This window comes from Castor canadensis, chromosome 2 (genome assembly GCF_047511655.1).
Source record: "Castor canadensis chromosome 2, mCasCan1.hap1v2, whole genome shotgun sequence".
Taxonomy (NCBI): Eukaryota; Metazoa; Chordata; class Mammalia; order Rodentia; family Castoridae; genus Castor; species Castor canadensis.
The window spans coordinates 133,884,510-133,912,034 of record NC_133387.1 but is presented as its reverse complement, the minus strand read 5'-3'; the positions used below and the strand labels follow the sequence as shown (position 1 = coordinate 133,912,034).

The 27,525-nt window shown below is 43.5% G+C and overlaps 1 protein-coding gene across 2 annotated transcripts in view; it reads left to right on the top strand.

Moving 5' to 3' along the window:
• The window catches only part of Tgm5 (transglutaminase 5), a 32,372-nt gene extending 16,386 nt beyond the window's left edge, over positions 1-15,986 (top strand). Inside the window, exons 7-13 of one of the 2 annotated variants that reach the window (XM_020157422.2) lie at positions 6,314-6,452; positions 7,109-7,212; positions 7,323-7,562; positions 12,852-13,217; positions 13,679-13,839; positions 15,140-15,273; positions 15,468-15,986. In XM_020157422.2, the coding sequence (XP_020013011.1) occupies positions 6,314-6,452; positions 7,109-7,212; positions 7,323-7,562; positions 12,852-13,217; positions 13,679-13,839; positions 15,140-15,273; positions 15,468-15,621 (1,298 nt within the window). In that variant the 3' untranslated portion in view covers positions 15,622-15,986. The remainder of the gene's footprint in view (positions 1-6,313; positions 6,453-7,108; positions 7,213-7,322; positions 7,563-12,851; positions 13,218-13,678; positions 13,840-15,139; positions 15,274-15,467) is intronic. The other variant, XM_074065791.1, reaches the window with a different exon arrangement.
• Positions 15,987-27,525: the final 11,539 nt, after the last annotated feature.

Genomic DNA, 27,525 nt, shown 5'->3' with positions numbered 1-27,525 from the left:
ATTTTGACATTTAGTTTATCATACTCAGTCTGCTACTGTTTTAATCTCTGTTTCTCTGACCCTGGCGGTTTGGCTAAGTCTTATTCAATGGCATTTCTAGCCAGCTCCAAACTTCAGTTTCCTATCTTCACTCCACTTCTTTCCCCTTCATTTTCTTCCTTTCTTTATCGAAATATTTGGGGTTACATTAATCATTCTTCTCATTTCATTCCATTATCATAACTGGTCTGCTTCAAGCCTTTCTTTTTAAAAAAATTAGTTAAGGGCCTGGCAGAGTGGCTCGTGTGGTAGAGCGCCTGCCCAGCAAGTGTGAGGCCCTGAGTACCACAGCAATAACAAAATTAAATCATTTATTTCCTCCTTTTATCCCATAACCCACTTTCATTCAGTTCTCCTCACATTTTAATATGTGTAATATGTAGCATTGTAGTTGAGTGTGTTCTCACAAGAATGGATTGTTATCTGTGTGCAATTGTGTCCATTTCATCTTTTATTTTATATGTTGTGTTTTCATCTTTAGAAATTCTATTGGGTCTTTTTTTCTACTTTCCATTTCTCTTCATAATGTTCATGCTTTTTTATCCTTCTCTTGAGCATATTTATACTATTTTAAACAGCTCTTTTAGGGCCTGGGGATATGGCTCAAGTAGTCCTAGTAAGCACAAAAACCTCAGTTCAAACCCCAAAACCTCCAAAAGAGAAAAAAAAATCATCTAAAAAAAGCTTGTTTTTAGGTCCTTGATTGCTTATTCCATCATCTTTGTCATTTATGGATCTGGTTCTATTGATTTATTTATATTTCTCCTAGTTAAGAGTCATATCTTCCTGTTTCTTTAATTTTTGGTTAGATACTGGTCACTGTGTTACAGTATTGAACTGAATGTTGTGTTATTCCTTTGAAAGGACTTTACTGTGGAACACCAATAGGTTCCTTCAGATCAATTTCAGCCTTTGGAGTCCACCTTTTAAGCTTTTAGTAGGTCCAGAGCAGACTTTAAATAACTTACCTTCTACTAAGCCATAACTTCTCTGACGACTCTACCAAATGCCCTGGGCTATTATGAGGTCTGTTTACCCTATAGCTTTATCTGGCCTCTAGGAATTTCCTCCCTATAAATGCATAATCATAAATTGGCCAGAGACCTGAAGGGACTCCTCTGCAGAGCCAAGGGATACTTTGTGTTTAGCTTTTCCCCTTCTCTAGACTCCACCCTGAAAGTTCTAGCCATCTTAGCTTCCCCGAACTGTGATCTCATACCCTCAACTCTGCAGGACTGCCGAGGTCTTCTTGGGTTCCTCCTCCCTGTGTCATGTCCTAGAAGCTTCCCCTAGGAAGCCCCTCAGTTGGGATTGTCTGTTATCTTTCCCATGATGGGACTAGAGTTATGTGCTTGGGGGAGGAAGGCCACCAAGGTAGACTGCTGTTCTTATCACATCTATCAAGGGGACATACAATCAATATGACTCACACTGTTGATGTTCACCTTGATATCTGGCAGAGGTAGTTTGGCAGGAAGGTGGTAGGGTTGAGGCTACATTTTCTTATTGTACAGTTCATCTGTGCAAACCAGAATCTAATCTGGAATCAAGCATTGAGCTTGATTGTAATATCCACTGTGTCTCTTTTAATTTAAGAAATTGTTTTATTCAGTATGTGGTCTTGTTAAAGACACTGAGAAGTTGTCCTGCAGAATTCCACTTTATCTGAGGGCTTCATTACATTGTTGATCTTCCATTACTGGAAAGCTGGTCCCCTGAACTCAATGCCAATTCACAAGTAACGAGAGCAAGCTTTGAGGACAAAGAAATAAGGTTTATTATCCATCAGATGAAGAGGAGGGCAGGGAGAGCCAAGCACTAAGGCTCTGTCATCCCACTCCTGAGGGAAAATGTCTGCTTTTTAAAGGGAATTTCAGAGGCTCAGTTTAAATATGTGACAAAACACATGGCTCTTTTCTCCTAGTTTACTGGTGCCACATCTTCAAAGCTGTATGCTTTTGTTGAGAGGTTTACACTTTGGTGGTCTAAGAGAGATAAGGGGAGAAGATTGCCTGGTTTAATTAAAAATTAAGCAGTGTTAACTTTGGACTCTCCAACTTGGGAAGTGGGAAGGGGGAGAATCATCTAGAAACTTAATGTATCCAGGGAGAAATTACAAGGTCATCACATTCAGGTGCAATTGCTTTGACTCTGAGCTGGAGTTCTGGCTGTATCCTCAGTCTGAGCCACGGAGATATGACAGCAAACCTGACCGAATGAATTTCAATAAATTCATTCCACTTATTCTTCTTATAAAACTGGAACCACATTTTCACGTTGGGGCAGTGAAGAGAATTGACTAGAAGCCTTCACAGCCTGCCCTGGAACATACTGGGTACTAGGGTTTGAACTCAAGACCTCAGGTTTGCTAGGCAAGAGCTCTACTTGCCTAGAACCTCCAGCTCTTTTTTCTTTAGTTATTTTTCACAGGTCTCAGACCTATACCTCTCAAGTAGCTGGGATTACAGGTATGAGCCACCATACTCTGTTTTTTAAATATACCATCCAGACAATGTCTGCCACTAGTCAGAAGTGAAGTTGTGCACCTTGAGGGTCAGAAGATCTTTCATTTTTTCATCACCTGCATCAAACCCATAGCAAGGACTTGATACTTACCACTGAATACCTAAGTAGCAAAATAAAGAAGCATAATAATGCCACGAATGTGGCATAATATACTTTGGGAACCTTGTAGCTCTTTCCTATCTCTGAAATCTTTGCCCAGTTGTCACTGCATGAGTGTGCAGGTGTGTGTGGGCATGGACACAAACATAAATGCCTCCCATTTGGGGCTCTTTTTTTCAGGGAGTCAGAGCCCAAAAAGAGTATCAATGGAAGGGTCACCTGGATGTCACCTCAAACTGTAATTCATCAGGACAGATAGTGTGCAGAAACCTTGTTCACAGACTAAAGACAATTTACGTCAATAGAAAGTTAATAAGCGCTTACTCTCTTGCCAGCCCTGCACGAGGAATGCAGAAGTGCAAGTGTCTTATCTGACATGAGCCCCACTTTAAGGTTGTTTGGAACCTGACTGGCATGATAAGACAGATAAATTATAGAGAGCTAAATGCAGTGTTAAAATGTGTGACACAGACGTTTGAGATTAAGGAAGAGCACAGAAGGAGATTAGTGTGGCCTGGAGTAGTCAGTGACAATTTCACAGTAAGCATAGGTGTGACTGGAATGTCAAGTCAAGTTGCAGGGGTGGGGTTTGTGACTAGAGCAGGGGATGCTTCCAGTCTGACTTTCTTCTTCCTGCCATGTGACCTCAGCTGTCTCATCTTTAAAGTTGGGATGCGGGGAAGGTGGCTCAAGTGGTAGAGCGCTTTCCTAGCAAGAGCAAAGCCCCGAGATCAAACTCCAGTACTGCAATCAATCAATCAATCAATATTTTATAGATCATAGAATAATGGAGAGGATTAAGTGAGATAATGCCTATGCAGTGCTTGGCATCATGGCTGACACCTGCAATGGTGATGATATCCTTGACTAGAAAGAGATACTGGGAGGCCTGAAGGACAGGAAGTTTAGTTGGAGGTATGCTTAGAGACATCAGGTCTTCCATAGAGGGTCCAAATTCGAATTCAGAAGCTGAAGCCACAGAATGGGCACCCTTTGTGAGAGGACCCAGCGAGAAAGTCAGAGGGAGCTGGAAACACATACATGCAGCTGTGCAGATCTGAGTGCTACTGGCTCCCTTTGTCTGAGCTTTGTCTCCTGTGTAAGAACTCACTCTTGCCTCTCTATAGCTTTATTCTGTCCCACTGTGACAACTCACCCCCCTCAATCCTTTCACAAGCCACGATAGGGAAGGGTGAGGATGGATTGGAGCAAATCCATCACCACACAAAGCTTATGTTCTATGGACAGTTGAGTGTGGCACCCAAAGCATAACACACAGTCATCATGACCATGCTGTGTTCAAGTCAGAAGTCACCAGGGGGCATAAGAGTCACAAGACATCCTCCATTCATCCATCCAGCAAAGATGCACTAAATACCTGCAAAATAGGCCTTGCCTTGATAAAGATGAATAATACATATTCCTTAACTCAGGAAGACAGCCTCATGAACAAATCATTGTAAGTCATGTGCTCTGGTCTACTAGAGAACCTCACAGTGCATGAGACCGATCACCAGTGTCAGGGTGGACAAATGTCCACCAGGCCATAGTTAGCAGGAGTTAACACCACCGCTGGCTCTTCAAGTGGTTGTTCATGAACTCATCACTCAGCGTGAGAAAAGGGAGGAGGCTGCTCCCTGCTCTGTTTCCCTGCTGCCCTGCCTTGGCACACTCTCTGTTGCTTGGGTGTTATTTACCCTTCTGCTCATGCTTTTAGCATAAATGTGCCCCTGCAATTCTCCTCTCTTGCCTCACCCCTATCTCTTGTTTCTTCAGTGGTAGCTTTTCAACCTTCACCTTCCCCGCTGAGGCCGTCCTGGTTCACCTCCACCTTCCACCCACTTGTCAGTACTGCCCACTGCCTGCCCTAGTTCTTTGGCTCTGTTCAGACTTGTCCCTTGAGGAGGAACTTAAGGCTTCCCTTTGGGCTTCTCTCTTTCCCAACCCAGGTCAAACCCAGGGGTTTCCACCTCTAGACTGGGTGCCAAACTTTAGTATAAGAAGGAATCTAGTAGTAAGTGTGTGTAATCCCAGCACTCAGAAGGTGAGGCAGGAGGATCGTGAGTTTGAGGCCCAGCCTGAGCTACATAGTTAGACTCTGTCCCCCAAAAAACCCTGAAGTACGTTTTATATATAAAACATATATAAACATATATATAAAACATAAAAATAGCATGATGAAACCCACTAAAAACTGTTAAAAGAGGAGGTTTGGAAGGAAGTCAAGAAAGATCAATATAGATGGGGGAGAATTTGATCAAAGTACATTATATGCATGTATGTAAATATCACAGTGAAACTCCTTTGTACATTTAATTTATGCTAATAAAAAGTTTTTAAAGAAGGCTAAACTAAAATCTAAGAACAATTAAATTTTCAACTAAAAAATCCAAACACTTTTTTAGATAACAGTAGTATGTGTGAAGAACCTTTATAAATATCTATGTTTTTTGCTCAGTCATTTTACCTCCTGAAATCTTTCCCAATGGATGGATCTACAAAGATATTTGTCACAGCATTATTTGCAACAGGGGAAATAACGGAAACCAACTAACTATCTAAAAATAACCACCACCCAAAATCTCTTGTCCAATATTTGATGACATAGGAAAGTGCTTGTGATATACAATGAGATGAAAACACTAGAAGGCTGAACTGTGGATTCCTTCACAGGGGTGGGCTCAGTACTGAGTATAAGCTTAGGGCTTGATGGTAGCTCTGTCCCTTACTAGCTGTCTGACTTTTATCAAGGTAGCAAATTATTCTTAGCCTCTGGTTCTTCATTGTCAAAATGGAAATAATAGCAGATACCATATAGGGTTATCCTGAGGATAATATGTGTGAAACATTTATTATTATTATTGAGCTGGGTCGGCCAACACTGCTGGCCTGCAGTGATGGAGACAGGTGTCCCCAGAGCACTTGGTGGTGGACTGTGATGGGGGATTTCACTGTACTTGAGAGAGCACAGAATGGAGGAGACACAGCAGAGACAAAGAATGCAGTTGGCTGGAAAGGGAATGACTGTCCTTCAGGAATAGACAACATTCTTCCTCTTTCCAAGAATCTCTCACCAGGTACAGACTCACTTTTCTAAATTTTTGTTACAGTTTCCTTCCCTTCCTGGCTAGATCTGTGATGTTTTCCTAGAGAAGCTTCCAAGATAACATTCTCAGAGCAAAGGGGAAAAGGAAAACCCGAAACATTACCCTTTGCCTAAGAATCTGATGGTCTCAGCCAATAATCCTAACGACAGGAAGAAACAGAACTGCAACTATTTGGTTTGAAGATGGACATTGAAGGCCAGGAGACAAGTGAGGCTGAGTCAGGCCTCTGAGACTTGCCAACAGAGAGGCGTGCCTGTCCCACCCTGCTGGCATGGGCAGGAGATATGACAGCTTGCTAGACTTTCTGTTGGCTCTGGCAGTGCTTGTTGGAGCAGCCAGCAACCTAAACTTTTCAGAGTCATTCCAGCTTTGGAAGTGGGGAAGGAGATTGGAAAGGTCACAAACCCAATGTCCCAGACAGCTCCTGGCTGGCTCTGCAGATGCCAGATGAGTGCTTGCCCTAGGTCCATGGCTCTGAGTCCAGGAATCCACAGAGTTCCCAAATCCACAACCCACAGGTGGTTTTTCTGATCTTTTTGCAGTGATGAGGTGCCTGGGGATCCCCACTCGCGTGATCACCAACTTTGACTCTGGCCATGACACCGATGGAAACCTGATCATTGATGAGTACTATGACAACACAGGCAGGATTCTGGAGAATAAGAAGAAGGACACTGTCTGGTGAGAGACAACTTTCAGTCCATTTCTAGGGCCACAAATCCAAGTCAAACCCCACAAGCAAGAAGTAGAGCAGGAATCACGTCCATAGCCTGCTGTCCCTCATATACATCCCCACCTCTTGCCAACCTCAGGACTTGGTATCTCCACCTTAAAGCTGAGAGGCAGCTGAACAACAAAAAAACAATGTGCACTTAGATCCTCACATCAGAGCTCTCGACCCTGGGCTCAAGTTTACTTTGTCACCTTGACCACAGGAGGACCCAAGGTCTCACCTCTGGACACAAAGAACATGAGTATGAGTGGGATGCCAGTAGCTCACACTTGTAATCCTAGCTACTCAGGAGGCAGAGATTAAGAGAGCACGGTTTGAAGCCAGCCAGGGCAAATAGTCCATGAGACCCTATCTCAAAAAAACCCATCACAAAAATAAAGCTGGTGGAGTGGCTCAAGGTGTAGGCCCTGAGTTCAAACCCCAGTACTGCAAAAAAGAAAAGAACATGAGTGAGTCTGGGAGTCAGCACACACACACAGGAAAAGGCCTATGAGGACCCTTTTCAGAGAACGTGAAGGATTTATGACCTCAGTGGACTTTCTTACAAATAGACAACCTCTCTCTTAGCTGTGTTTGACACCAACTCCTCTGTTTTCTCCCTCAGGAATTACCATGTTTGGAATGAGTGCTGGATGGCTCGTAAGGACCTCTCTCCTGGATATGGAGGCTGGCAGGTGCTGGACGCCACACCGCAGGAGACCAGCAATGGTGAGGGTCTCAAGAGGGAAGACAGGACCCACTCTCCCAGAACCTGCCCCTGCTCCTGCCTGGCCTGCCACAAACCACCCACCTAGGTTCTCCTTCCTGTTCTCCTTCAGGCCTCTACTGTTGTGGCCCTGCCTCTGTCAGAGCCATCAAAGAAGGAGAAGTGGATCTGAACTACGACACATGCTTTGCATTTTCTATGGTGAATGCTGACTGCATGTCCTGGCTCGTCCATGATGGAAAAGAAGAGAAACTTTACCATGACACAACTACTGTTGGTAATTTTATCAGCACCAAGAGCATCCAGAGTGACGAGCGGGATGACATCACAGAGAGCTACAAGTATGGAGAAGGTACAACCAAGCAGCCTCACTCAGAGTCCAAGGCCTGTGGACATTTTCCCCTGCCCTACCCAGGGGGCCAGAGGGAACTTCAGGGCAGGACCCAGGTCCACCATCTCCTCAGCCATTGTCTAAGGTCCCAGTTGGGAATGTTCCCGTGTTTCGCTTCTCTTCTAACCCTCCTTCTTCTCCTGCTCCCCGTACCCCTTTCTTCCCCCTCTTCCTCCTCCTCCTTCTTTCAGCAGTACTGGGCTTTGAACTCAATACTTCGCACTTGCTAGGCAGCTTCCTGGCCCACCCCTTCAAAACTTTTTGCTTTGTTATTTTGGAGACAGTTTTGCCCAGGCTTGCCTATAACCATGATCCTCGAGATCTCAACTTCCCAAGTAGCTAGGATTGCAGGTGTGAGCCACCAGTGCCTGGCTTATGCTTCACTTCTTGTGTTCACCATCCACTGCCCCAACAGCTCACAGGTCAGAAAGCTCCCCACACAAGTTGCTCACATCCATTGGAGAGTCATTCACAAGCATCACCCATCTTCCTGAAAAATCAGCCTCCCTTTGAAGAGGGATCCATCAACTTAGTAAACACTCTCCTACTCATTAATTCATTTTATTTAACTTATTATTTAATTAGTTATATTTTGCTGAGTGTGTAGAACACAAGCCAGCACCTGAGTTGATGTCAACCACCCTACGTGGCCAGCGGGGCCAGAGAGTGATTCTGAGGTGACAGCTGGGGCAGAGGCTTCTTACCCAAACCAGCAGGAATGAAGGGGAGGCTAAATTAGTCCGGTGTAGATGAATTCTGAGAATTCTAAGTGGTCAGCCACTAGATTTAGCTGCCCGCAAGGACCAGAAGCAGAGTGAGATCTGGCAGGGGCTATGAACAGGAGCAAGTCAGGGTGGCCTGAGGGCCAGGGGAGCTGAGCAAGTACAGGGAATACTGGTGAGTAATGGTCTGTGGTTTGTCTCTGTGGCTTCTAGGCAGACACAGAAGCTTTAGAATCCCAGCCTCAGAAGGGGATATGAAAGAAGAGACAAGTGCAATCAGCCCTCCATATCAACAGATTCAACATCTGCAGATTTAACCAACTGGGAAAACATCTGGGGCGGGGGAGCGGGGAGAAAATGTCTGCACCTTTTCAGTGCAGACATTTTCTCTTGTCATTATTCCTTAAACAGTACAGGATAGCAACTATTTACCTGGCATTGACATTGCCATATAAATACCATAGGTATTATAAGTCATGTCGACATGATTTAAAGTGTACAGGGAGATTGTGTAAGTTATATACAAATACTATGACATTTTATATAAAGGATTTGATCTTCCATGGATTTTGCTATCTGTGGAGGTTCTAGACCAAATTCTATAGATATCAAGAGACAACTGTATGGGATACAATACAGTTCCCCTCCAATCCCCAAATCCTCATTGACTTTGGGGTTTCCTTGGTTGGGTTGCTCCAGAAACAGATCCTGGGGCAAGGATTCAAGTACAAGTGATTTGGGAGGCACTCTAAGGAATACTAGTAGGAGGGCAAGGAAATGAGACAGAGAAGTAGAGGAAGCCCATGTAGAGGGGGTTATCGACCCGGATGGTACTGTGGACAGCTGGAGCTTGCTCCTAGTGGGGACTCCGGGAGGGTAAATTATGCTTCAGCTTAACTATATCCCAAATTATTTACTGTTTATCTGAAATTCAAATTAAATGACTTTGTATTTTTATTAGCATGTATTAATTGTACAAAGGGTTTTCATTGTGATATTTTTATACATGCTTATATTGTACTTTGATTACATTTGTCCCCTTTATTACTTTTTCTTATCCCTCTTCCCTCTTCCCATCTTTTTTCCCTATCTTTTTTTGGGGGTGGGACTGGAGATTGAACTCAGGGCTTCACACTTGCAAAGCAGGCTTCTACCTCTTGAGCCACGCCTCCAGTCCCTTTTGCTCTGGTTATTTTAGAAATGGGGTCTCAAGAACTGTTTGCCCAAGCTGGTTTCAAACCATGATCTTCCTGATCTCAACCGCCCCAAGTAGCTAGGATTACAGCTGTGAGCCACTGGTGCCCGACTTTCCTTATTTTTAAAATGTGTTTCATTACGACATTTTTATATGTGCATACAATATGCTTAGATCCTATTCCTCTCCCTCATCACCCTGTCTTTTCTGTCTCCCCCATCCCACTGGTTCCCACCCCCAATGCATTCATGATGGCCTTGTATTTTTTTTATTTTTTGCTAAATATATTGCCCTACTGTTGATCCAGTATAATATGTGGAACAACATGGCAGATTTATTGCACCTGAGAGACAAGGGAGCAAGGGCTGGGAGCTTCTCCTTGAAGGTATAACTTCCCTGGCACTTTTAGCCTACCCCATGTATGAACCAAATCTGCTGTCTTGGCAGAAAAGCATCAGACAAAATCACAGGGCTACAATTTTGAAGTGGGGCCATGGACACTGAAATAGCAAGTGCCAAAGGGATAAGAGTAGGACACTGACAGGATTTATTACAGAGGTCCACAAGGCTCCCTGTGAAATTGGGGTTATAGGGTTACAAGGTGGGCCTGAGTGTCCTGCTAAGACATGACTCCTTGGGCTAACAGTAGTCTGTCTCCTCCCACCCAATCCACAGACACCGATGTGCTGAATCTGAGTTTTGTCTTTCTGGGCCCACAGGAGAACTGGTGGAGGCAGCCAGATCCCTGGCTCTTTCTTCTGTTTCATCTAGCTTGCTGTTGGTGCCTTCTATTGCATTTTATTTTTGTGTTTCCATGAGGGCATTTTTTAGCTCAAGAATTTTGGTTTAATTGTTTTAAGAAACTGCTTCCATCTCTGTTAAGTTTCTCAGAGTATTGAAATGTTTCTCTGTGTTTTCTTCATGATCATTGGGTTTCCTTAAAATAGCTGTTTTCAGTTCTCTTTTTTAGAGTTCTCCCATACTGATTCCTATCTGGCCTATTAGGTGAGGTCATCATTTCCTGAAAGCTTTTGATGCTTGTTGGTGTACAGTGTCATCTGAGCATTGAAGGATTAGGTATTTATTCTAATCTTTCTAATCTGGCTTTGTATGTACCTGTCTTTCCAGAATTCTAAGTGGACTGCTTAATTTCCCTGAGCCTATAGTCATTTCCAGTATTTCATCACTGGACAGTGCCTAGGTCCAGATTTTCTGATAGTCTGATGTTGGTGATTTGTTACTGATTCAATACTAAAGGGCAATCCAAGCCCAGGTTTGCCTCAAATACACTGTTGCTGTATTGTTCAGAAAGAATCTGGAGAGTACCCAGAAAGAGTAGACTGTTCCCACATGCCTCTTCTTAGGGCCAGGGTAGGGGCCCAGCTGCCTCATCACAGTTACCAACCTGTGGTCAAGCACAGAAGGATTCTGACCAGCTCTGGGAAGAGTTGCCATGAATAGGCCAGCCCCAGGCTCCTATGTGGCCACCATTGCTACTAAACTGTGTCACACCCTGAGTTCACAGCTTACCAAGACTAGGACAACACTTGGGAAGGACTTAGATCCATACTGCTAAAGGTTGCCTATTGATGGAGTGTACTTGTGACCCAAGACTGCTGCAACCATTCGCAGTGATGCTAGCTGGAATAGAAATTAGATAGAGTAGAGCTGCATATCTTCCCCTATCACTGAGATAGCCTAGAGGTTCTGTTCACAGACAAGCCTGGGAATGGGGGCTATTAGAATCTGACTTATGTTAGGTTTACCAGCCTAGCACTAATTTCCAGAGCAACATGTTATGCTTATTCCCAGCAAATGGGGTATTGTACCACACTATTGCTGCCAGAAACTGGAGTCGTGTTGGTGAAGATAGTTTCTTAGCCACCCGGGCTGACTCTAAGCTAAGTCTTACCTGCACAGTCTCAGGGGTGCACAGAGGCCCATGCCACAGCTGGTGATGACTCAGGCCCAAAGGTGAGTCAGTCCCACCTTAGGGGGTAAGGAGTGGCTGCTACTGTGGGCACTGGTCTGACCATAAACTGTGCGGCCTGACATTGGGGAAAGGGTAGTAGAGACAGTCTTTTGGCCTTCAAAGCTTATGCTAAACTGGGTTGCAGAAGTCTACATAGTCTACACAAGAGGGCAGGTGTGCATGGCCCTTCTCCAAGTCTGGAAATGATGTGGGCTAAACCTCCAGTCTGTCCCACAGGTGCACAGGTCTCTACCTGATACCCAGACTGGTGTAGAGAATCTACCTGTGAGCTCTGGCTGCTTTCAGGGCCTTCAGTTCCCAACAGGTGCTGGGTCTTACTATAGGAGGCTGAGCACTGGGCTGTAAGACAAAGTTCTGTGCTAGTTTTTGTGCTTTGTTCCCAGCAAGTAGAATTTTGCTCTCCTCTGAGGTTGAAGGAGAGATGGTAGAGGCAGCCAGCCACATGCCCTAACACAGTTTTGGTGGCTCAGTCTGTAGATACTGGTTTTGCATTAGGGTTTGGGGGTTTTTCTCAAGTACTGGGCTTCACCATGGCAGGCCTGGTACCAGGTTTCAAGTCTAAGGCCTGGAGTTAATCCCCTCTTTCTCCACCAAGCAGAAGGCTGCTTGGAGTTAGGGAAAAATTGAGGTAGGCATCTCTTTCCTTCTTGCTTTTTGTTATACTAAAAATAGGCATTGTAGCTTCTCATCTGATTTCCTTAGCTCCTGTGAAGGTAGCTGGTGCAAGAACACTGTTCAACTTTGTGTCTCTATGGTGAGAACATCAGTGGAGGATCTTAGCCACCATCTTTCTCTGTAAACCTCTGTTGGTCTTTAAGAAGTTACTCCTCCATATTTGTGGGCTTTTATCTTTCCCTTGAGAATGTCAGGATCGAGTCAGGTGGTCCAAACACAGGTTTTACTTCTTTTTTTTTTCTGAGTGGTACTAGGGTTTGAACTCAGGGCCTCATGCTTGTTAACCCCCAACACAGGTTTTGTAGTAGGGCAGAGTTGATTTCCACCTGAACGCTTTTGCTCCTTGAGACCTGTGTGACCCCAGGCAAGTGGCATGACCTCTCTGAGCCTCCTTTTCCTGAACTATATATGAAATAACAACAAAAAAAAAATGATACATCTCTTATATAAGTGACATGGGTAATGAAAGATGTGAAGTGCTCAGCAGAGCCTGATTCTAAGAAAGCACTTGATGAATGGGAGGAAACGTTTATTTCTGAAATGAAGGTTCTAATCCTCTCCAACCCCACAATGTTGGTAGAGGTGTTGATGGCTGGGTGTTCAGTCAAGTCTTACCCACTGGCTCAGTCTGGCCCACAGCTGGTACTGTGTTTTTACCCTCCTAGGTTCCCCCCAAGAGAGGCAGGTGTTTCTGAAGGCTCTACAGAAGCTGAAGACTAGAAGGCCCCAAGACACACATCGAGTAGACTCAAGACCCACCAGGTTCATGTCACCAAACCAGGACAGCCCTCACAGCCTGGATACATCGCCTCTACAACCAAGCGATGTTGTCCAGGTCTCCCTGAAATTCAAGCTACTTGACCCACCCAACATGGGCCAGGACATAAACTTTGTCCTATTGGCCCTCAACATGTCACCCCAGTTCAAGGATCTCAAAGTGAACCTGAGTGCCCAGTCCCTTCTGCATGATGGCAGCCCCCTGTCCCCATTCTGGCAGGACATAGTGTTCCTTACACTGTGTCCTAAAGAAGGTATGGATTCTAAATATGGTCATGTGACACACTGCATCACTGTGGGAGAGGGGAGGGGCACGAGTCAGCCAACAGGGCTCTGAGGGACACCCCGGGACACGGTTCTTCCTATGTCTCCTCCAGCACATTCCTCCTCCTTCCCTGCCCTCCTTCTCTTTCTCTCCTTTCCCTTTCTCCTCCCTTGATCCTCCTTTACTATCTCCAGGAAAAGTAGCAAATTTAGCAGGGAAAGTCTAAGCTTTGGAGCCACCTAGACCTTTGTTGGGGCCTCAACTCACCCATTTAGGAGCAGAATGACTTTGGACAGCCATTTGACCCATCTTAACCAGTTTCTCCACCTGAAAACCTAGTGCCTGCATCAACAGGACCTGGTTTATGTTGGCTTCCTTTTCTCTATCAAAGAACCATGAGATCCAACTCAGGCCTAGCTACTCTCACTCCATCCTGTGTTCTCTCCCTAGCAAAGACCTACCCCTGCAAAATCCCCTATTCCCAGTACAGCCAGTTCCTGTCAACAGACAAGCTAATCCGTATCAGCGCCCTGGGTGAAGAAAAGAGCAGTCCTGAGAAAATCCTGGTGAACAAGATCATCACCTTGACTTATCCGGGCATCACGATTAATGTAGGTGAAAGCCCTGCAAATGGTCTGTGGGCCCCCTTGGCTCTGGCTGGGAGGGGGTGGAAAAATCTGAGAAAATGGCCAGGGTCTGCTCAGGAGAACAGCACTTCTTTTCTTTGCCTCTTCCTGTGCCCTCAGGAGAGGGAGGAGAGTGGCCTTCAAATCACTTGTATCACTAGATTCCTTATGGGTGGGTGCTTGGAAAGGGCCATGGACTCAGAGATTCTCTTGTGCCACTTCCTGCATTGGGTGTCCCAGGGTCAACATGAGGAAAAAAGGATAGACAGGAGGGTCTCAGATCGGGGAAGAGTCCTGCTCAAAGCTCAGATTTGACTTGCCATTTCCTGTCTGGGTGAGCCCCTGGATCTCTGCTTCTTGAACTGTCAAAAGAGGGGATTAGAATGGATGGCTTCTGAGGACACTCCCTGCTCTGATATCCTGTGTCCTTCTGAATGGGAAGGCATTCAGGGCTCTTCTTGGTGTCAACCTGCCAAAGTGAGCCCATGGAGTTCGTGGTAGGGCAACTCAAAGGCTGGGTTAGAACTTGGGCTTCTCTGACATCTTAGCAGAGGAGCAATAAATTTTTAGAGAAGGAATGAGACACAAGAAAAGGACTTGAGTCTTTAGGGGTGGCAAATGGTGAGAGGGTACATATTTGGGAAATTCATGGTAGGTAAGGGCTAGTTAGTAAAGATTGCTAGATAGATTTTACAGTGCTCTCTCCAGGCTGATTAGGATCTAAAGATGTCTCGGTGATTAACTTTGTCCTTCCTGGTAGACAGAAGAGTAGGACTCCAAGAGTAGGACTCCTTTGTAAATTTATGTCTTGCCTTTAGGTAAATAGAGGGAGGCCAGAGAGCATTTCTCATGTCTCCTTCTCATTGCCTTCAATTTGAATAATCCTTAGACCAAAGCAACCCATAAAACAGTGCTACCCAGTCCCACAAAGACAAGTATTGCTTGCTTTCTCTCATTTGTGCAAGCTAGGGGAAAATAAAACAGTCATGAAAGTTAAAGGGGACTGCTAAGGAGGTGGAAGGGGAGGGAAATAGGGGAGGTAAGAGAGGGGATAAGAAAGAGTAATAGAGGGAGCGAACATGATCAAAGTATACTACATAAATGTATGGAAGCATCATGATGAAGCCCCTTACTACATATAGCTTAATATATGCAATAAAAATCCTTTATACTTGAAAACAAATAAACAAACAAAAAAACCACAAAAATATCAGTGTTATCCATAAATGTTCAGTGGATTAGGGAATAAGGACTAATCTCCAACTCCTTCCCTTGCTCTGCTTAGGTTCTAGGAGCAGCGTTTGTGAACCAGCCACTCTCCATCCAGGTGATATTTTCAAACCCTCTCTCAGAGCCAGTTGAGGACTGTGTGCTGACCTTGGAAGGAAGTGGCCTCTTTAAGAAGCAGCAGAGAATCCTGTAAGTGCTAGCAGTGCTCAGCCTTCCCTCTTAGTAATCCTGGGATTAGCACTATTCCTTCTTTCTGGACAACAGGCTCCCTGGCCAGGCTCAGGACACTGGAGAACAGAAAGACTAGGAACTAGAGTAGAAAGGGTGTTGGGGTTGTCGTGATGCCTCCAGGGGTTTCTGACATTCTTCCTTCTCTGCTGCAGCATTGGAGTCCTCAAACCCCATCACAAAGCCACCATCACTCTGAAGACTGTTCCTTTCAAGAGTGGCCAAAGGCAGATCCAAGCCAATCTGAAGAGCAACAAGTTTAAGGACATCAAAGGTTATAGAAATGTATATGTAGACTTTGGGTTATAAATTCTGGGACAGTGAACTGGACATGTTGATTTTAAACTTCAGAAAAAGGAGCAGGTTCAAATGCAAGCTGTGCCTTCCCCCCAACACCAAAGATTCCATCAGGCTCTGACATCATCAGCGGGGGAGATGCCCAGGGCAGTTCCCTGGGTCATTAGCACGGTTCCCCAGGACTCTCTTCAGGACCCTGGGATTCCATGGTATCCCATTCAGAAGTGTTTTTCAGCAGAGAGGTCAGAGGATACTGGTTGAACTTGGCCATGATTTTCTGCCCCTCAGACGTCAAGGAAAGAAGACTGGCTTAGCCGTTCTCTGTTGCTTTGTTGTTGCAATGGCTAGCTCCCAATAAACATCAGTCCTGGCTCTTGTGTGCTTTGCCCCATGTAATCATCACTTTCCCTATAGAAGGTCCCAACTGCTCCCCAGTTACTGAGTATCCTATTGCTTTGATGCATGAGCCCGTTCACTCACTTGAGAAGTATTTATTGAGTGCCTAGTGTATCCCAGGCACTGTTCTGAGTGTAGGGGGAAAGACAGTAAACAAAGCAAAGTCCTTGCCATGGTGCAGCTTACATTCTAGTGGTGGCAAGGAAGACAGATAATGAACATATCCAGTGGTCTATGAGTCACAATCTAGGTAGAAGAGCAAAAATCCCTGTAGATGTCTCTATATATTACCTACCATCTTTTTATCTTTTTTTAAAAAGTCCGGGAAGTCTCTCATCCTTGAATTTAATCTTGAATTCCTTCCCATATGACATCCAAGAGTTCCCTCAGTTCTTCCAGGCCCACCATCTTCTCAACATTCACCAGTACATTGTGGTCCTGGAGGACCTTGAATTGGCTGGGATTCAAGGTGATAAAGCAAAGTGAATAATTCAAGATGGTAGATTTTTGGTAGAGAATGAAATACTCTCAGAGTTTTCTATTAGTTGCAGCTTGTGTTTATGATCATTCAAACTTCACCCTTTCTGAGTCCTACTAAGCACAAACAACTCCAATCATGGCCCCCTCTCTGGCATACCTGCTTTCTCATGGCACCCCAAAGTACTGCACCTGCCCAATAGGCACTGGCTCCGTGACTGAGACAGCCATCCTATTAAATGTACATACAAGGAAGATAAAGAAGTTAAACACTTCCAATTATATATAAACAAAAGGATCGATGTAGCTAATTAGAGGGAGATAAGGGGTGTGGTGGGAATTGCATTGTAAATTGATTGTCCTGTTAGAGAGTGGGCTGAGAACCAGGAGTTGGTGGCACAGAACTGGAAGCAACCTACAATTATTCTATCCTATAATTATTACATGACAATCATAAGAAATCATTTAAGGGAAGCACTGTGAAGAGACACATCTTACAGAGACAATGACGTCTGAAGTACTTGGAAGATTTCAGCTACCACACCTTCAGATTCTTTCATGGTTCCTGATTTTAACATCACATTCATTAATTCAGGCAACAGATATTTACTGACTTTCTTTTAGTACCAGGAAACTGATTTATATAGAATCTGAGAACACAAGAAGGACAAGAAAGCCAGGTGCATTGGCACATACCTGTTATCCTAGTTACACAGGAGGTAGAGGTGAAAAAATCACAGTCTGGAAAAGAACCAGAGCCTGCATTCAAGGAGTTCAAGTCCAGGCATTTGGAGAATGAAAAATACACAGTAAATTATAAGACAGAGTGGTAAGAACCACCATTGGGGTGACCAACCAATCCAGTTATGGGATTGTGGATGGAAGAAGACTTCCTGCAGGAAATGTTATTTAGACTGAGAGCTTAGAGACCAAGGATTGGTCAAATACAGATGACTCAGGATTGGAAGGAGAAGAAGTGGAGTCAAGCAGCCAGGAACTGCAAGTCATTCAGATGTTAGAGGTCAAAGTGGAAAGGAGTGAGCAGCAGGAAAAGAATGAGGCTGCTCTCATGTTTGGGAATCTGCTTCCTCTGTGTCTTAGATCCCAGTCTCTTCCTGTCATGGCAGGGGTCAGAGTTGACTCTTCTCACTGAGCTGAGCAGACTTCATGCGATTCAACAAGCACTTAAAGGACTAATAGTTCCCAACCCTGGTCTGCCAAAGGAGATTGTGGTTCCCCCCAGAGCCATGCCTTCGAATTAAGGCCTTCCTTGACTCCAAAGGTGGTTTTTGGTCCCTTTCTTTAATATATTGAGTACCTATGCACTGAATGTGCTAGACCTGAGAAATAGAGCTGTAAATATGGTAAATAAGGTTCTCTCCAGCCATCAACCCCAGGCCCCAATATTCCAGCTTCAATGGAACTCAGTATTATTTCCTCCTTACAACACCCAGTACAGCTCCAGGTATAAAGGAGCCTGGCAAAGGGTTTTGAAGGGATTTTGTTCTCCTCATGTGTGTAGCATCAGTAGATCTGTCAGATGTGGGCATGTGACTTATACAATATGACCAATCACACTTTTTTCCCTGGATTTTTTTTTTTTCTTGCAGTATTGGGGTTTGAACTCAGGGCCTTGTGCTTGGGGTAGATAAGCACTCTACAACTCAAAACACACATCCAGCCCTTTTTGCTCTGGTTATTTTGGAGATAGCCTCTTGCTTTTTGCCCAGGGTGGCCTGGTCCTTGGTACTCGTATTTTATGCTTCCTGCCACCCCTGGAATGACAGGCACATGCCACCACACCCGGCTTTTTGTTGTTGTTGAGATGGGGGGGGTCTCACCAACTTTTTTGTCCAAGCTGGCCTGGAACCTCGATCCTACTACTTACACACCTCCTATGTATTTGCAATTTCATATCTGGGCCTTTTCCCCAGACTTTGAATGCAAAGCAGTGTGGACTAGAGAAGGAAGAAACCCAAAGCCCATCTTTCCTAGTAGCAAAAACCCAAACAGAGAGAGAGAGAGAGAGAGAGAGAGAGAAACAGAAAACTGCTTTCTCTGCTGCCGAGACACCTGAGCTGTCCAGGATTTCATTCTCTCCCAGTTCTGAGTGGTTGTCCTTTTTTCCTAACATGCATATGAGGGGCTCCCTCATGTGCTGGCTTTTTTTCTTAAGTTAACTAAAGATATTTGCAGTTACTTGCACTCTGAGGACTTGGTCTCATTCAGAGATATTGGGTTACTTGCTTAAGATCACACAGCAAGGACTATATGGTTTCATATTTCTACTACACCAGTGCCACTGCAGGCCTGTCCGTTGGTCCTAACGGTGTCTTTGTTAGCACCATGAGCTAACCAAGGAAGTGGCAGAAGCACTCAGTCTCCCCAACCTTGTGAATAACCAGAGAGGCTGGGGCCTACACATGGAAAGGGCAGACAGCAGGAAAAGCTAGACCTTTTTTCCCAGGCCCTGCTTCTCCTCTGGTCTCTGGCCCTGCAAGCCCCTCTGTCCAGCTTTTCTCCATCACTGTCTTTCCTCTGACCCATAGGCAAGCAACAAATGTGGAGTAGGTGTCACCTTTCTACCTATTCCAGGACTGACTTTTTAGTATATGAGAAGTACCTGGTCCTAGCTTTGAGCCTGCTGCTTTTCAGAAGTACACACGAAAAGAATTTGATTGCAAAGTGCTTCTCTCAGTCATCCATATTTCCTCTGACTCCGTAAGATGGGGCCTGGCTTCAGACTGTCTGAGAATGTCAAGCTCCTGATGGAGGCAGGCCATAAGCCTGACCTAGCAAGGGTGTGCAGGAGCTGTTGGAGCTGGATAATGAATGAATCTGTGAGAATGTGAGTTCAAGCTCTGAAAACAGTGTCAGGCTCTGGATAAAACTAATAGTCTCCAGAGAAGTTTCTTTCTGACAGGCAATTTGTATCGGAACAGAGATTATGGTGATAAGGCTGATTTAAAAACTGGGTTTCATAAACAGAATTTTCTCAAAAGAAGAAATTCAAATGGCCAAAAAACACATGAAAAAATGCTCACCATCTCTAGCAATAAAGGAAATGCAAATTATAACCACACTAAGATTCCACCTCACCCGTTAGAATAGCCATCATTAGCAACACCACCACCAACAGGTGTTGGCGAGGATGCAGGGCGGGGAGGGAAAGGAACCCTCTTACACTGTTGGTGGGAATGTAAACTAGTACAACCACTCTGGAAAAAAATCTGGAGGCTACTTAAAAAGCTAAACATTGATCTACCATTTGATCCAGCAATACCACTCTTGGGGATATACCCAAAAGACTGTGACACAGGTTACTCCAGAGGCACCTGCACACCCATGTTTATTGCAGCACTATTCACAATAGCCAACTTATGGAAACAGCCAAGATGCCCCACCACTGACGAATGGATCAAGAAAATGTGGTATCTATACACAATGGAATTTTATGCAGCCATGAAGAAGAATGAAATGTTATCATTCGCTGGTAAAAGGATGGAATTGGAGAACATCATTCTGAGTGAGGTTAGCCTGGCCCAAAAGACCAAAAACAGTATGTTCTCCCTCATATGTGGACATTAGATCAAGGGCAAACACAACAAGGGGATTGGACTTTGAGCACATGATAAAACGAGAGCACACAAGGGAGGGGTGAGGATAGGTAAGACACCTAAAAAACTAGATAGCATTTGTTGCCCTTAACGCAGAGAAACTAAAGCAGATACCTTAAAAGCAACTGAGGCCAATAGGAGAAGGGGACCAGGAACTAGAGAAAAGGTTAGATCAAAAAGAATTAACCTAGAAGGTAACACACATGCACAGGAAATTAATGTGAGTCAACTCCCTGTATAGCTATCCTTATCTCAACCAGCAAAAACCCTTGGTCCTTCCTATTATTACTTATACTCTCTCTTCAACAAAATTAGAGATAAAGACAAAATAGTTTCTGCTGGGTATCGAGGGGGTCGGGAGGAGAGAGAGGGGGCGGAGTGGGTGGTAAGGGAGGGGGTAGGGGCAGGGGGGAGAATTGACCCAAGCATTGTATGCACATATTAATAATAAAAAAATAAAAATTAAAAAAAAAAAACTGGGTTTCAGCCAGTTGTGGAAGCACATGCCAATGAGGCAGGAGGATCATGAGTTCAAGGCCAGCCTGGGCTACACTTAAAACTGGGTTTCAGTTTTTATGAGTTGGTCTATTTCCTATTTGCTATTTTTATTTCTGGGAGATAGCCCTTCTGGAGTCCCAAGGGAAAGCCTGGGATGTTCATTGGAACCCCTCATTCTTGGTGGCTCTGGAATTCCAACCCTATGAGACTGTAAATCAGCAAATATCCAGATGGAAAACTGACCATCAAGATCAAGCTCAACCCTGTGCATTCTTCTCCTAAGATCTAGACTCCTCCAATCCTTCGCCATGATTCTTTCAAACAGATATTTTACTTATTTTGACATGGGATTTCATTGTGTTGCCCAGGCTGGTCTCAAATCCTGAGCCCAAAGGATCTTCCCACCTCAGCGTCCCAAGGGCTGAGACTACAGGCATGAACCACTGCTCCTAGCCAAACCAATATTTTAAATGTTTTATTCAGACTTTCTGGTTGTTCTCAACAGATTGGTGGTGGGCAGGGAGGATGGAGCAAGCAGTCTGTTGAGTCTCAAAGCAGAAATCAATGAGAGATTTTAAAAGAAGATTGAATAGAGAGACTTCCCAGAGGTAGTTTGGATGGAGGCTAATGAAGGTCAATTGAGTGGGATTTGAGTTGAAAGACCTCAGTTTAAGCTTAAGTTTTATCATAACCTCTGAGATATTGAGAAAGCCTCACCTCTTGGAAAGTTTTGGGGTAAATGTCCAGGATGCAGACAGCATGGATATGGGCATACCTCATCCTTGGCGCAGCATGGGCCCCCACCTCTATTCTTTCATTGTGTGCATCATTTTAATGTGCTGCTCTACCAAATCATGTTTCATTGTTTTTCTTCTTAAGTCCTTTCTGGAACAAGGTAGTATATTAATTGATTGATTCATTGATTCGTTCTTTAAATGTTTACTCCCTGAACCTGTTTTCTCACCAATAAAAATCAAAGTAATGATCCCTTATCAAGTTTACAAAATTGAGGCTCGGACCATAGGAGAAATGTATGTGGAAGTGCTTTGTAAAGCTAGTACTGGCATCATTAATGTATCTGAACCTGAGGGTCAGGTTGGATATCTTCTTTGCCTTGCCCTATCCTATCCATTATCATGATTTGTCAATTACTTTACTTTTCATATCTGTCCACACATCCCTTCACCAACACTCCCTAACCAAGCCACCCATCCTCTTTCACCTGAACCATTATGGTAGTCTTTTACTGGTTAGCCCCCTTCCCCTTTGCCCCTTTCAATCGTTTTCTGTATTTTAGCCAGTATGGTATTTTAAAAATGTGAATCTGACTGTGTTTCAGCTTGCTTAAAATATCATTCAGTATCCTCCCACTGCTCCAAGAATAAAACTCAAAATCTTCAACTCAATTCTGCAAGATTTAACCCTTGCTTAGCCTTCTTCTAACTGTTTCCTGCCTTGGAGCCTTTACATATGCTGTTTCCTCTCCTCCCACCCCAATCCTTGTCCCATTGCTTGGCCAACTCCTCTGGGTCCTCCCAGTTCCTCAGTTTAAATATCACTTTCTTGGGCAAGCCTACCCTGATCTCTCCTTCTAGGTCTGAGAGCTCAGAACTTCTCTTTTATGGCACTTATCCCAATGGCAGATGGATAACTGCAGTGTAGATGCCTAGGACTGTCTGTCTCCCCCTGCTGGAACATATGCTTCTTGGACACAGGCACACATCATTTAATTTACTATTGTAAGATGGATACAGTTATTGGTGCACAATAGAGGTCAATATACATTTGTTTCACAAATGAATAAATGAATCCTTCTTTGGTACACACCATGGAGGGGTTGTTTTTCTTCAGAGGCCGGGGAGCTGAAAGGTGTGAGTACTGCAGAAAGCAGAAGGAATACCTTTCTAGTCACCCTTCTTTCCATCCTCCTCACATTTCCCACGTGCCTTGCTACAGCTAAACCAAAACCCAGCAGTGTCTGTCTCGTCATGGATTCTCTCAAAAGTGTCCCAGTGGAAATAATCCCACAGACTGGATATTTGTGAAGTTCTCATGGGAACTGTACCAGGGAAGAGGAGATTCTCTTTGTTAGTACCACAAATGGAACAAAACCCCAGAACCAGAGCCAGCCCATGGCCACCCCCAGATAGGTACTCTCAATGGTGGAAACAGTTCTTTCAGCCAGCTTTTTCTTCCCCTTGTAAGATTTTGTTATTTTTTATATATTATATTAACACATAAATATATGCTCATGGTACAAGGATTAAAAAGGGGAGAGGGGTGAAACAAGCCTTACCTCTAGATGCTGAATTTCTTTCTCCAGAAGCAATAACTTTCCAGACATGTTCTGTATAAACACAAGCAAACTTATGTTGTCCCCATATATGCCCTTTATACAAAGGTAGCATACTGCTGGAGGTGTGGCTTAAGTGGTAGAGCACCTGCCTAGCAAGTGGGAAGCCCTGAGTACTACCAAAAATAAAAAAAAGGGGAGGGCACTGTTCATTGTTCTGTCATTGGTTGATTCATTTAACAATATAGCTTGAAAATTGTTTCATATCGCTTATATAGAGCTACTTCATTCTTTTTCACACTTTAATTCTATTAAATACATGTCTCTATTTGTCTATTCGAAGCCTTGTTTATGGATGCTTAGGTAACTTCTAATCTTTTACCATTATAAATATCAACGATTGAATATACTTGTTGTAAATTTAATTTTACCCTATTTGGTTGTTGACATGGTAAATATCTAGAAATGGAATGGCTGAATCAAAAGGATAGACTTTTATGTATTTATTTATTTATTTTTTTAATTTTTATTTTTATTTTTATTTTTTTCATTTTTCTTTTATTATTCATATGTGCATACAAGGCTTGGTTCATTTCTCCTCCCTGCCCCCACCCCCTCCCTTACCACCCACTCCGCCCCCTCCCTCTCACCCCCCCAATACCCAGCAGAAACTATTTTGCCCTTATTTCTAATTTTGTTGTAGAGAGAGTATAAGCAATAATAGGAAGGAACAAGGGTTTTTGCTGGTTGAGATAAGGATAGCTATACAGGGCATTGACTCGCATTGATTTCCTGTGCGTGGGTGTTACCTTCTAGGTTAATTCTTTTTGATCTAACCTTTTCTCTAGTACCTGTTCCCCTTTTCCTATTGGCCTCAGTTGCTTTTAAGGTATCTGCTTTAGTTTCTCTGCGTTAAGGGCAACAAATGCTAGCTAGTTTTTTAGGTGTCTTACCTATCCTCACCCCTCCCTTGTGTGCTCTTGCTTTTATCATGTGCTCATAGTCCAATCCCCTTGTTGTGTTTGCCCTTGATCTAATGTCCACATATGAGGGAGAACATACGATTTTTGGTTTTTTGAGCCAGGCTAACCTCACTCAGAATGATGTTCTCCAATTCCATCCATTTACCAGCGAATGATAACATTTCGTTCTTCTTCATGGCTGCATAAAATTCCATTGTGTATAGATACCACATTTTCTTAATCCATTCGTCAGTGGTGGGGCATCTTGGCTGTTTCCATAAGTTGGCTATTGTGAATAGTGCCGCAATAAACATGGATGTGCAGGTGCCTCTGGAGTAACAGTCTTTTGGGTATATCCCCAAGAGTGGTATTGCTGGATCAAATGGTAGATTGATGTCCAGCTTTTTAAGTAGCCTCCAAATTTTTTTCCAGAGTGGTTGTACTAGTCTACATTCCCACCAACAGTGTAAGAGGGTTCCTTTTTCCCCGCATCCTCGCCAACACCTGTTGGTGGTGGTGTTGCTGATGATGGCTATTCTAACAGGGGTGAGGTGGAATCTTAGCGTGGTTTTAATTTGCATTTCAAAAGGATAGACTTTTAAAGTTTTTGTAGCTACTATTTCATTTCCCTCTGTTTCAAACTGAATTGTGTTCCCCTCCAGATTCTTGTGTTGAAGTGTGTTTAGAGAGAGGGCATATAAGGAGGTAATAAAGCATAACTGAAGTCATAAGAGCGACCTTGATCTGATAGGACTGGTGTCACTATTAAAAAGAGAATAAGTACCAGCAATCTCTCTGAGAAGAGGCCGTGTGAGGACATAGCGAGGAGGTGTCCATCTGCAAGTCAGAAGAGAGGCCTTACCAGACACCAAGCCTGACGACACTTTGATGTCAGACTTCAAGCCTCCAGATCAGTGAGGCAATGCCTGTGGTTTAAGCCACCTAGACTGTGACATCTGAGTATTCACACCCTATTCTGTGAATATTCACCGAAAAACTGTGTGAATTTACACTCCGCCCAGCCCTGCAAGAGAATCACTGTTTCCCCAAACCACTGCCAGCTCAGAATGTCGTCAAATACTCAAATTTATCTATACCATATATACATATATACATATATATGGTACATAAAGGTAGTTTTATTTTTGCATTTATATTAAGTGGGGCTGGACCTCTTTTTCTGTATATGAGAGACATTTGCACTTCCTTTTCTGTAAATTGTCTGTCCTATCCTTCATCTTGCTTGTTCTTTTTTTCCAGCTGATTTGTGGGCAATTTTTATATTAATGAAATTAACCCTTTGTGATACGACATTTACCCAACTTTTTGCATGTCTTTTAATCTCATGAGTTTTCCCATTGTATTTATTTATTATTTAGGGCGGGGCTTGGAACTCTATACTGCTTTTTTTTTTGAGTTTTCTAATTTAAAAAAAATTAAGTACAATTTTTTCTTAATGCTTCTGGATTTTGCTTTTTTTTTGGATTTTGCTTATTTTTAAAGACATTTCCAAGACGACTTAAAATAAGTATCTCATTTCTTCCTCAACCCATATGGAAATTATTTCGGGGTGTGGTATAAGGTAGGAATCCAACTTTATTTTGGCAAGCCGGTTTTCTCCAAATCATTTACTGCTAGAGAGGGTGGCTCAAGTGGTAAGAAACCTGCCTAGCAAGCATGAGGCCCTGAGTTCAAACCCCAGTGTAGCTGTTGACAGCAAAATGATGTTTTCAGAAGACCTTGGTTCCTGCGTTTCAGCTTGGAAGAATCCAAGCAGAATTTGTGGATGTAAATGGGGTTTATAAAAAGTGAGGAAAGAGAGATACAAAGGGGGTACAGTGGGTGCAGGTAGAGTCTGCCAGCAGAGAAACCATGCTTTTCTTTTTCAGGTGCTTTTAAACCCTACATTAACCCATGGGAGGGCAGAACCAGGAGATTCCCACCCAATAATGAAGGAGTGGGGAGGGGACATGGGTGGTTCCCAGCCAGATGAGGGTGGTCTGGGCCATCCCCAGGCAGCCTACAGGAGCCCCCAATTTTTCCCATTTCTAGTCTGCCTCATAGCAAGGGGGAAAAAAAGACCAAAATCATTTACTGATGAATACTTTTCTTCACTGATTCAAAGTGTCCCATTCAGCATATAATTAATGCTTACATTTTAAAGTTACTGCCATACCATATTGTTTTAACATCTAGGAGGGCTGGTCATTACTCTTAGAAATTTCCTTTGGGACCTTAGAATTAGTTTATTGAGTCAGAGGAAAATCTTGCTTTTATGAGGATGTGTTAAACTTCAGATCAACTTGGTATCCTATCAAAATTTGTGGTCTACCTTAAGTTTTTTTGTGTGTCTCTCTATAGCCTTCCAACTTTTTCTCCTGACAACTCTTGCACAGTTCTTAAGTTTACTTCTAAATAAAACATTTCCTTTTAATGTTGTTGACCTTTATAAATTGGGTCTTTTTTTTTGGCCGCACTCGTGTTTGAATTCAAGGGCCTTGCATTTCCTAGGCAAGCATTTGAGTTACACTTCCAACCCTTTTTGCTTTAGGTTATGGTTCAGATAGGGTCTCACACTTTTTGCCAGAGGCAGGCCTAGGACCAAGATCCTCCTCCTATCCATGCCTCCCATGTATCTATGATTATAAGTGTGTATCACCACACCCAGCTTGTTTGTTGAGATAGTATCTTTTATTTGCCTTTTCTATTAGCATATAATAATTATACAGGGGAGGTACATTGTGACATTTACATATGTGCTTACAATATATCCTAATTAGATTCACCTCCTCCATTGTTCTCCCTTATCCCAACTTTCCCCTTCTTACAACAATTTCAACAGGTTTCCTTGTTCTATTTTCATACATGAATACAAAATACATTCACCATATTCGTCCTCTTTCACCCTCTCCTTTTGCCTCCTCCTCCCATGAGTATCCATCCTGGACAGAACCTGTTTTACCCTCCTGTCCTTCATTTTTTTAAGTGTATATTGATAGTTCAAGGTGGGGGGTGCCTTATTTCAGGTATGTGCCTATTGTGTTTTAATCAGATCAACACCCTCTATCACTTACTCTTTCTCTGAGACTGTGGAAACTTTTTGCCCAGGGTTGGCCTCAAACTGCAAGCCTCCTGATCTCCACCTCCTGCATAGCTGAATTTATAGGCATAAGCCATAGCACCTACCTGTAAGTTGGGTCTTTAATTACATTTTAATTGGTTATTAACTGTAGATATGAAACCTACTAGATGGGCTTCTATAATTTTGGTACTAGTCAGCTTCTAATGATTCACACCTTTCGTCATAATTTTTAGTTACATTCATGTTTTCCAGGTAAAACTTATATCATCTTCAAATAATGAAAAATTAACTTCTTCAATTCTTATAAAAATTCTTTTTTGGAAGGAGGAAGCAGAAGTTTCACTTTTGTACTTCATAAGATTCTTCAAATAGGTACTAGTTTTAAAAATATAAAAGGGCAAACAGCAGAAAGTCACCTTTCTACCTCAATCCCAGCTTCACTGCCCACAGGTACCCTGTTTTTTGTACTCTGTGCTATGTCCTTCTGTAGCCATCCCATGCACATACAGCAAGGACAGCTGCCCCTGGGTGTGCCTCTGGTGACACAGCCTCAGAAGCCCAAGCCAAAGCCCCAAAAGGCCAAGGAGGGCC